The 10,876-nt window shown below is 56.7% G+C and overlaps 1 protein-coding gene across 7 annotated transcripts in view; it reads right to left on the bottom strand.

Moving 5' to 3' along the window:
- Positions 1-44: 44 nt before the first annotated feature.
- LOC122378977 (peripheral-type benzodiazepine receptor-associated protein 1-like) overlaps positions 45-10,876 on the bottom strand; it is a 98,094-nt gene continuing 87,262 nt past the window's right edge. For 5 of the 7 annotated variants that reach the window (XM_043360736.1, XM_043360737.1, XM_043360738.1 and 2 more), the window contains 9 exons: positions 10,240-10,444; positions 9,804-10,001; positions 8,657-8,838; positions 5,263-5,410; positions 4,826-4,989; positions 4,303-4,434; positions 3,977-4,106; positions 2,889-2,941; positions 45-976 (listed from right to left, as the gene is read on the bottom strand). In XM_043360736.1, the coding sequence (XP_043216671.1) occupies positions 542-976; positions 2,889-2,941; positions 3,977-4,106; positions 4,303-4,434; positions 4,826-4,989; positions 5,263-5,410; positions 8,657-8,838; positions 9,804-10,001; positions 10,240-10,444 (1,647 nt within the window). In that variant the 3' untranslated portion in view covers positions 45-541. Of the gene's footprint in view, positions 977-1,020; positions 2,268-2,888; positions 2,942-3,976; positions 4,107-4,302; positions 4,435-4,825; positions 4,990-5,262; positions 5,411-8,656; positions 8,839-9,803; positions 10,002-10,239; positions 10,445-10,876 lie in introns of those variants that run through there. The other 2 variants (XM_043360741.1, XM_043360740.1) reach the window with 2 other exon arrangements.

The following is a 10,876-nucleotide window of genomic DNA, read 5'->3' as shown; positions in this document are numbered from 1 at the left end:
TACCATCGAAAGTCCCCCTCGCCCCAAACAAAGACTCAAAACGATTGGATCACATACTCCGCTCGGAATAAATATTTATTCGTACGACTATTCAAAATCACTGTAACATGACATATTGACGTATGAGAGGAATGCATTTCACGCCCCAATCGCGGCGAGCGGCGCCGATGAAATGAAGACTACTGACCGACACACTGACGACACGATATTGGGGAGGCGGGCAGCGCGCGGCCGGCCGGCAGACCGCACACGCACACGCACACTCAGGGTTGGCACGTCTGGTTCGAGGCAGAGAAAAGAGACACCATGAAGAGAGAAAGAGAAAGAGCACGATTTGCACGAGAAAAGCCGAGAGGTGGCGTGGACTGGTGCGCCGAGCGCGTTCGGTGAGTCGGCGCCGCGCCAACATAACAATCAGCACGTGATCAACAACGGTACGCGTGCGGCGTCGGCGGCGTCGGTCGGCCGTGATATGTACAGGAGGCGGGCGGCCGGCGCCAGTATCACTCGCACGGCCCGGGCGCCGCGCGACCGGCCGCTCTCACAAGCCGAACCGCTTGAAGATGAGCTCCTTGCCCTTGGACATGATACCCTCGACGGCTCCGCCGGCCTCGCCCGTCATGCCGCCCAGTTTCTGCATCAGGTTGGGGCCGGCCGAGTCGCCGGCCGGCGGCGGCGGCGGCGGCTCGCCGGTGGCGTTGGCGCCGGTCGCGCCGGCCGCGCCCCCGCCGCTCGGAATGACGAAGCTGGGCACCCGGGCGGCGGAGGCGGCCGACGACAGGCCGCCGCCCAGGCCCTTGATGAAGCCGCCCGGACTGCTGAGGCCGCCCAGCAGGCCGGTCTTGGACGGCGGCTGCTCGGCGCCGGCGGCCGGGCCGGGCGGCGCGCCGTTGGGCAGCCGCTTACCAGCGCTGCCGGCGTCGGCCGGCGACGCCGCGCTCGTCGCCGACTCGTTCTCTGGCCTCTGACTGGGAGTCTGTGGACGGCGGGGCGGCGCCGGCGGTCAGAGTGGCCTGCACGGCCGGCACAGGGGCTGCAGGAGATAACCATCACACGGGAGAAACACGGCGTGACTTGTCGGTTATGGTGGCCATCCTGCTTCAATATTAATAGGATTGCTTTCATTTCCAGGAGGTTCGGCGTAAGGTATCCATAAACTTTAACCATGGACACGATTTCCAAGTTAGCAGGTACACAAACATCGATTATCATTGATCATTCATCATTTCCGCTCTGAGAGTCCATTTTTGAGAGTCCATTTCTGTGATGCCCCGAGTGCAGCGCACCTCGGGTGTGCCCGCACTCGCCGGGCCATGCTGCACACGAACATTGACACGACACTACCGACACGACACAGAGCTCGTGCTAGCCGTGTGCCGCGGGCGTCTACAGGCTACGGGCCGCGCCACATGCGCAGCGCTCGCCGGGGCAGCGACCGCTCAAAAATCGGCACCGGCGCGCGGGCGGCCTGTGCAGTGCGGCCGAGCGGCGCCGCGGCCAGTGTCGGTCGGCGCGGAGCGCTCCCCCGCAGGGCATGCTGCATGAGTCGGTCACAGGGCGCCCCAGCCATCCGTCAGTTGCAGTGGAGGGACAGTCTGGAGAGAACGCCCCCCCCCCCCCCGGGCCCGGTGCAACCCGCGAGTGCAGAGCAGCTAACTGAGGCATTCACTAGTCACTATTGTTTGGTCACTAACCGTTGCTATTCGCGCGGACCCCAGCGCTTGGCTATCTCTACATCCTACTCGTATCGGCCTCTAGTTTTGTTCCAGCCGCTCCGTGCAGGACGCTCCCAGCAGCACATCTTATGTAAGCCACACCGGGGTTAAGTAGTACTTTGATTGATTGATTACTTTGATTGATTTTAAAAACCAACGCACTATTATATCCACAAACCATCCGAACTTCGATGGGCCGAGCTGCGGACGTTGCCGAGCTCTCCCATGCGACAGCTGACAGATCGTCATCTGGGGAGCGTCCAGGACAGAGCGGCGTCTATGTACAGCAGCCAGCAGGCTCGCTATCGCCGTCTCTCTGTGACTATCGGCAGCCGACGCCCGCCGGGCTCGCTCGCACGCCGCCAGTCTCGTGTCTCAGCGCAGGCCACATTCTCTCTATGTATTAGAGTGGCGGCCCGGCGCCGCGCGGTGACGGACGGCAAAGCCGGGTGACCGGGCACCATCGCCGTCACCGCGCCGCCGCCGCTGCAGTGGCGCCGCCCTGGTGGCAGCGCCGGGTACTCACCACAAACCCCAACAGACCACCTAAGCCTAGCGGCGGAAAAGACAGGTGTGTAACTAGCGGTGTGGTGTGGTGCGGGTCGGCCGGCTCAGTGTTCACCTAGCCTACTGAGACGGTGCCGGGGTGGGGCGCTGGCACCGGGTGTGACCCGTCCCACCCCTCCCCCACAGCCAAGAGAGCAGTGAAGACAGGCGCGTGAAGTGGCGAAGGCGTAATCTCATCCCACCCGTTTTGGGCCATATGGAGGGCGGATGCATCAGCAAATTCAATGCGATCTATCAGTATAGAAAGAAAAAATGCTATGCACAAAGGTTGAACAAAGTTCGGAATGTGCGGCTCTCAAAGAGTGGTGAGCCGTCGCCGGCAGCCGACGGTCGCCGTCTGTCCCATCGGCGAGCACACGGCCGGGCGGGGCGGGGGGTGGGGGGTTGGAGCGGGCCGGGCCGCCGATCCGGGGAGGGGGCGGGGCAGCGGCCAGACAGGTGCCACGGTGAAGGCGTCGTGCGGGTGCAGCGGCAGCCAGAGCCAGCGGGAGAGGAGAGAAAGAAAGAGAGAAAGAGAAACGGATCGAGAAAGAAACAGACGGGCGAAGACATGCTGAGGCGTTCAGAGTGAGAAACAGAGTGAAAGACGGCACTGAGCGGACTTACCGGGGGGTCGGAGGCAAGATCGGGTCTAATGTCTACGTGAGAGATGGGAGGATCTAAAGGGAGAAACAGAGCGAGAGCACACTGTCAGTGGGACCGAGAGACGGAGGGGCGGCACAGAGCGCGGCGGGAGAGAGCCAGAGAGCGCCAGCCGACAGATACACTCATATGGGGACGGAGGGGTTGACACTGAGGGTGAGAGTGATACGCCCGACACCAACAGAGGGCGAGGAGGGTCGACCGAGGCAGCGGAATCGTTATCAGAGGCGTTATCAGGGCAACAAGTAGGTACGCTTTGTGACGAAATTGGTGAGACAGACTGGACACACCGAGTATCCCAATAAAGAGGACTTACTCCGTAAACGGAGGAAGGGGTGGGACTCTGGGTACCTGAGCTGCGGGAGCGGGACCGGACGAGGACTCGCTGAACTTGAACTTGAAGAAGGAGCTAAGCATACCGTCAGGATACCCGGAAACTAAGAATGAGGGGGACCGAATCGGCTCGGTGGCAAAGAGCGATATGAGCCAGCATATATCAGGCGACAGCGTGGGGCACACCAACAGTAGGGAGCTGAGAGTCCCAGGTGGGACCGTGGAGCACAGATAAAAAAGAATGGAGCGGCAGAAGAGGTCTGTACGGTAAATGGCCCACTAACCCCGTACTAGTACTTTATAATCGACAACGCCCTACAGCAATGCTCAGCGTTTACATTTCCCAGCGGACAGGTCAACAGAATACAAGTTGCGCGCGCGCACAGCGTTGGCCAAACTCGGCGACTGTACGCTCGGACTGTTCTGGCGTGCACAAACACACATATCGGGCTGGTTGGGCGGTGGCCTGGCTCCGACCTTCCTCTGCCATGCCCGAGACGACGCTGGCGGTCCTCTGCCGGCTCGCAGCCGAGCCGGGCCCGCCTCACGGACCGGGGTCACGAGGAGACACGCGTGCGGTCACGCTCACGCACGCCAATGCACAAACATACAAACGTCCACGCGCAAGCGCTCGTTTCTTTGGGCAGGCGGCGCCGAGCACTGCCGCGGCGGCGGACGGTGGGGGAGAGGGGAGCAGGTCTCGACGGGAGTGGCCTCACCTTTCCGTCGGTCGCGACTGTCGCCCTTGTCCCGCGGCGGCAGGGGAGGACCGTGCACGCCCGGTCCCGGCGGACCGCGCCGCTCCGAGGACGACGGGCCCTCGGGGCCGCCCCGGCGCCGGTCGTAGTTCTGTGCACAAAACATACAGAGCCGGGTCAGACGGGAAACGGAGGGACACGGGACTAGGTCAGGTTAGACTTAATCATTTAGTCAATGTAATTAGCAACATTGGGCAAGCTGGAAGAAGAGTCACGCTGTCAAACCCTTCAATTTGTGCACATGCACAATGAAAATTGGGTAAAACCGTGTTCCTGTACCCACTGACCTGCGGCGTCTCGGTGAGGAAGTTGGAGGGCACAAGGCCTCGCACTCCATTCACCTCCCCGATATAGAAGCCATCGTCGTCCATATCGCCGTATACGTGGATAATATCACCGGTATTGAAAGACAGCTCCACCTGGCGGCAGATAAAATAGCGTCAGATATTGCCAACGAATAACTTTCAATAAATGTCGTACACAATCGACCATCAGCGCCAAAATAACTATTATAGCTCGCCAACGGCGCAAAAGGCGGCGAATCACTCAGTGGGGTGGCCTAATGATTATTTCGTGTTATCTAGCCAAATGAAGGGATCTTTTGTCGGAAACAATTATTCAGAATCCAAAGTCCGATCGCCGACGACCTTTTGCTGATTGCTATGCCTGCCAGGATCTGGTGAATAAATTCGGATGACGCCATTCGTCACACCGTATCCCATGCATCTGTTCGAGCCACGGCTGGTCTTCTGCAAGCGACAGCCACCATCAGTGACAGTTACTGCGTCACAGTTGCATAGCGTCACTGACCTCGGCGTCCACGTTGGGGGACAGCTCCTGCGGGTCGTAGTCATAGAGCGCCACCATGCGCCTTACGGGCGTGCTCGAGTAGATGTCGCCCCAGCGGTCCTCCTGGCCGCTGCGGGGCCGACCTCCGCCGCCGCCGCCGCCCCCGCCGCCCGAACGACCCCGAGCTGTGGAGAGGGCGGGTAGGAGACGTGATCTTTGGCGGTCCCAGGTTACCCTGGGGGAATTGAGCTCCTGAAAATCAGATGCCATGATATCGGCGCCATGCATTGACTGAGTCTCATCTAATATTCTAGCGTATGTAATTGACTCCACAATCCTCACTTCAATCAAAAGAAGTGTCACTGTTCGACTTCACCCCAACTGGCCTCCCCGTAACTACAGCCCGCAGTCCCGCTACCTCTGCCCGACCCCGCCCCTGTGCTCATCCCGTTCCTCACCGGTCGGCCGGTCCTCCTCCTTGAGGAGCTCCTGCGCCAGCCGCTCGTCGTCCACCTGCACCTCCGACACCATGTTACAGGGCACGTAGCCCGCCCGGCCGGACGCCTCGCCCCAGTAAAAACCGTCACCGTCCTTGTCGCCGTATATCTGAAAGGAAAATGAATGTAAAATTAGGGATCATAACATCAACATGATATGATACACAGACTTCTCTATATATGGACTGTGCGCTGATCCGAGGAAATCAGCATTGGAGGCCCAAAAATAAGTGCACTTTTATCCATCTTTTTACAATGAAAAGGGTGTCAGAATATTTACGAATTTGGATATAGGATAGCCCATACTTTTATCTACCTGTTGGATTACATTTTTTGTTGAATTCAAAATAAATAAGAAATAAATGTATATAAATGAGAACATGTTTTCTCGTTCAGTTAGCCATTTGTTCACGCTGGAGGTATATACTTCACAAATGCAGCCGTACTTTGCGCGCATTTTCTTGCTTTTGAATGCTGGTTGCATTCGTTGCATTGTTGGTTGTCGTTGCTAATTTGTGGGAACTAACGTTGGTTTTGAAAAGGGTTTTGAGAAATAAAGATACATTATATAGGGCCACAAGAAGCAGTAAAAATAAGTAAGAAATAGCTCGAAAAAAATGGTCAAAAAAGGAAAGAATATTATCGATCACTACCTCATCACGACCGGATCAGAAAACGTGTGGTACGAAGATGTCATTCCGGGTATCAAGCCAGAGTCAGGGCAAGACAAATGTGAAACGAAACATAATTTCTAGCAAAAAGGCAACTTTTTAGCCTCCCGTGTAACTAAAAGGAAAAAATGTTCACAGATGAAACCATCAATCGAGATAAGAGATAACGCTGAGGACAATCAGATTTGCAAGTTTACTTTTGCAAACACTGACTCCTGTGAGACTCACACAGCAAGAAGAAAAACAGGACGCTATCGACGGCGCCAGTCTCAGCATACTTTCTATAATGCCTAGTGCCTTATTTTATTCTGGAGAAAAAAAGACTCACTGAAAGGAGCTACAAAGACTTAACTTGACCAGCAGTTAATGTGAAAAGAACAACTCGCCATCGCAGTTCGAAGCTACGCCGCGCTAAATAATACCATACCCACCATGGCAGTGATACGCCACTACATCCAAAAGAAGTAAGCTTATTCAATCAAACAATGAAGTTTATCCAATGTGTCGTATGGGGTTGTAGTTCATTATGGTCTGGATCAAATCATCTCGGAAGAATGCTCGATGAAACGATGGAATTCGTACCCTTCGCATCAATGTTAAACGATGAAGGTTGCCGCTCTTAAATGTTACCGCAAAACTTGCATCGGGATCGGGAAGCTCAAGAATACGCCAGTCTGCGAAGAACGGACGGAAAAATAGCGGTGGAGCAGAAACAAGATGCATAGGACTGATTGGAGTATAAGTAGCTGGGACAAACATCTGTGCCGGTGGTGGCCTGTTATTACAGGAACTTCTACTTTGGCTATCTCAGGAAACTGGCAGGTCACCATTTCTAGGCCAGCTGTGGACATTTTTGATGGTGAAGCCAAGAAATGTGCCAAGGGCGAAGAGCATACTGTAACTAACGAGCTACAGAATATGACGGAGGCGCCGGGGGCACTAATCGTTTGGCCGAACGGGGAAGAGCACTCGATCCGCGCCCCGGCAGGTTACCTGTGCTCCAGCTTCCGAGCTGAGATGGTCGCCCTCCGAGCTGCTCTCTCCTAGCTGCTGGAGAACCCGCCGCACGCCGAAGACACCATCGTAGCCTGCACCGACTCGCAGTCCGCCCTCGCCGCCATCCGAGGTGGCCGGGCCGCCCAGCACTCCTCGCTCGGAGTGGACATCTGGAGAGCCCTCTGGGGACTGACCGCTGGAGGCCTGTTGGTCTACCTACAGTGGGTGCCCTCACAATGCAGGTTGGAGGGCAACGAGAGGGCCGACACCATCGCCAAGAAGGCAAACATACTCGACTAAAAACAAATCCTTATAGACGTCCAGAAGGCCCACTGGGCCGCCGCCAGAGTGGCGAGGGCTCGCACCGTCGGGGCCTGGCCAGCCGGCTGGTTCCACCAGCTGACGGGGATCGACTCCCGCCTACCGTTGCCGGCGGTGACCGGCCAGCGGCGGTGGACATCCACCAGCTCCGCGCCGGCCACTGGACAAGCTCCTCCCAATGGCGCCACAGAGTCGGGTTGGCGCCCTCCTGGCTGTCGGGGTGCAACCAGTGCGACGACCGACAATGCAGAGCCGCACTCTACCCGTCTGCTGAGAGGAGGCGGACAGCCCAAGCATGTCCTCCTGCGGTGCCCGGCTCTGATGGGCACCCGACATCGCCTGATGGCGACCATCAACCCCAGCATGGAGGAGGTGCGGAGCGGCAGCATCGTGGTGGCCCTGGGGGCCGCCCACAGGTCCGTTCAGAGCTGCTCGGCTACGTCTCCATGGGACGAAGGGACACAATAAAAGCAACAATAGCTACAGCATGACAACGTGATGGGAACGACCGTCACAAGAGCTATCGCCTTATCATTCAGCAGCGAGTGGAAAACGAGCAGACGGAGGGATACGTTGCAATTGGTGATGCGCATGTGCGAATGTGTGAAAGTGCGACTATGTGTAGATGCGTGGTGCGAAAAAGTGGGTAGCAGAGAAGAACAGTGAAGACACCGTTGCAGCAGACACACATTTTCCCGTAAAGTCCCCCATCGGCATTACCGCCAACCTTTACCACCAGCGCGGTCGGTGCACTGTCGCGCGAGTTTGTAGCCAGCCATGTCAGAGATGTGAACAATCCAGCACACGGGGGAAGAAGAAAGGGATGATAGCCACCCTTTCTCGCTGGATCCCGCGGTGAAAATGGACTAACGCCATTTTCAAGCCCACTGGTGCAATGTGAGATGAACTTGACATGAGGACATCAATGGGTGTCGATGAACGTGAAATGATGTTCCAATACAGATTCATATCGACCAGAAGCCTTTCTTATTCTGAGCTACGAGCAATAGATAGTACAAAAACAAAATATATTACATAAAATTCAGCCTGTCGACAGGAAACAATAAAAGGGTATTGTGTTGTGTTACAACATATGGGTTCATATTACGGCTTCAGAAATTTGGGCCTCCAATGCTGATTTCCCAAATCAGCGCACAGTCCATATATAGAGAAGTCTGTGTATGATAATAATGCAAAGTAAAATTGTAACGTAAGCCATCAGATATTTATAACAAATGAGTGCCTACGAATGACCATCCCGCCCAAAATATTATAATTGAGCTCGGAGCCCCCAAATGAGCCGCATCTATTTTAAGTCCGCCGAAAGACGTGCCCGCTGCCGCCGCTGTCGGCGCCCACTCGCCCACCTTGATGAGCTGCCCTTCTCGGAACGGCAGCTCCTCGTCGCAGGCGTCCGGATTGGGCGACATGGTCGGCGGATCGTAGTCGAACAGAGCCACGAAGATGCGCATACGCTCCTCGCGCGGCCCGGCGGCGCGGCGCGGCGGCGGAGGCGCTCCGCTCTGGGCGTCGTTCCGGTGATTGCCGCCTGCAGAGACGGGCAATGGGATCGGTGTGAGGGATACTGGGCTTGAGAGCGATGATGGATAGGGTGCAAAAGTGAAAATGAACAGGTCACTTACAAAAATACAAAACCGAAGTGTTGCTTCCCACGATATCGGGGAGACTAACTGAGAGATGCTCATTTGGTGTCATTAATGCGATCGGATACGACAAAATGGAAGTAAGCTTCAGTTCACCAGACAAACTAAATCAAACACAAAACTTGCGATTTACCGGTTCATGAGGCCGGTATGATAATATGAGCTCGGTTCAGAGCTATGAGACAGGCACGCGCGACAGGACGGCGCCTCTTTCTGAGTCTCGTCGATACTCGCTCTGAATGCTGATGTTCTGTGAACTGACGGCGCCAGCCGCCGGAATATGAGCCGGCCCCGGGGCTGCATGGCAAGTGGCTCATGCACGACCTGGAGCCGTCTGCTAGCCGCAGATAAATCCAGCCGGCGCCAGAGTGCCGCGGTATACACCACCCGGCCCACATACTCAGCGGTCGCGTCGCCGGGAGCACGCCAGAGCAATTTATGAAAACAAGTCCACAATGATGCCCGTATACAGACACGAGTGCTTTTAATGCACTACCGTTGATCAGCTTTCGTGGAACGACGGAATATCTTCCGTTGAAGTGTGCACTTCAGAGGAAAAATTACGTTTAAAAATAATGTAACTCGGACAGCCGGCAAAGTCGGGTCTCGCGCTGTCGCTGTAGGTCTGCAAATTGCAATCCACGAGCGATTGAAACACAAACTTTAGTGGAAGTCTTAATGCATGTAACGGGGGCCGCATGATCAAGAATCAGAACAGTCAAAACTCTGAACGTGTACCGGGGTATTAGTAGACTGGGGTAGACCTCCGTGTAAGCCTTATTGCTAATTATAACATTAATCTCAACCTAAAATAAATCTAAACTGGAGCCGGTATAGTCTGATCACGTACCGGCGTAGTTATTGTCGCGGTAGGGGTCGGCGGGCGGCGGCCGGTGGCGCTGCTGCCGCGGGTCGTGCGGCGGCGGCGGTGGCGGCCGGCCGCGCTCGCCCGGGCCCCGCCGGCGACCCCGCAGGCCCCGGTGGTCGCAGTCCTCCTCGCTTGCGTCCACAGAGCCGCGGCCCTCGCTCGCCGAGTCCTTGGTGATTTCTGTCGGCGACAGACATACGGCGCTCGATTGGACGGCCAGTGCCGCTCCGACGGCCGGCGGAGCCGATGGCCGGCGGCCGAACTATATCTGCGTTATCTCGGAACTCATGGCAGGCTGCTCGAGAGTTGGGCGAACTTCACCCATTGTTGGGCGATCGTTTTCCCGTGTACGTTCCAAGTTGATTCCCGGACGCCCGATGGCCTGCCTGGGCCGTCCGGCGGCGGGCGGGGGACTCACCGATCTGCGGGATCGACATGTAGCCGCTGGGGTAGACCTCCTTGTCGCTGAGGTTCTCCTCAGTGACTAGCACCTGCTGCTGGTGCGGGTGGCCGCGTGACGGTCCGGCGGCCGGCATCCGCCGCCGGCCGGCCAGCGGTGACGAGTGCGCCGAGCCGGCCTGGTCGTGCTGCGACTTCATCCGCCCCGACTCCGACTGCTGGTCCTGACGGCAGCCGAGGGAGAGAGGGAGATACGTGGTGTCACGGCAGGGTTCGCATATGTCGGCATCTCCAGACACGGAGAGGCTGTAAGGTCGCCACCCGATGCCGGAAGTGTATTTGGGTGCATGAGGCTAGTTTACACTGCTCTCCCATAAATGGCAGCATAGTACGCGCCTGAATAATGCTGTGCCGCAACACACCAGTTTTTAGTCTTTGCCAATAGATGGCTCTGTCATCATGACGCCTGCTGGATGCTGTGCCGCTATACATATCCGGCGCTCATTGTATGGTTCTGCAATCGATCGATGGGTGGTGGCTGCTGCAATGGACAAAGTTCAATATCTACGAGTACAATACCTAATACATAGGTACAACATCGCTGTAGCTTTCTACCACCCCTTACGAAGGCCCTTATCTGGGCCTTTGTTGGGCCA

The sequence above is a fragment of the Amphibalanus amphitrite genome, unplaced genomic scaffold (genome assembly GCF_019059575.1).
Source record: "Amphibalanus amphitrite isolate SeventyFive unplaced genomic scaffold, NRLGWU_Aamphi_draft 000069F_arrow, whole genome shotgun sequence".
Classification (NCBI taxonomy): domain Eukaryota; kingdom Metazoa; phylum Arthropoda; class Thecostraca; order Balanomorpha; family Balanidae; genus Amphibalanus; species Amphibalanus amphitrite.
Note: the sequence above shows the minus strand (reverse complement) of the source record. Positions and strands in the feature narration are given on the sequence as shown.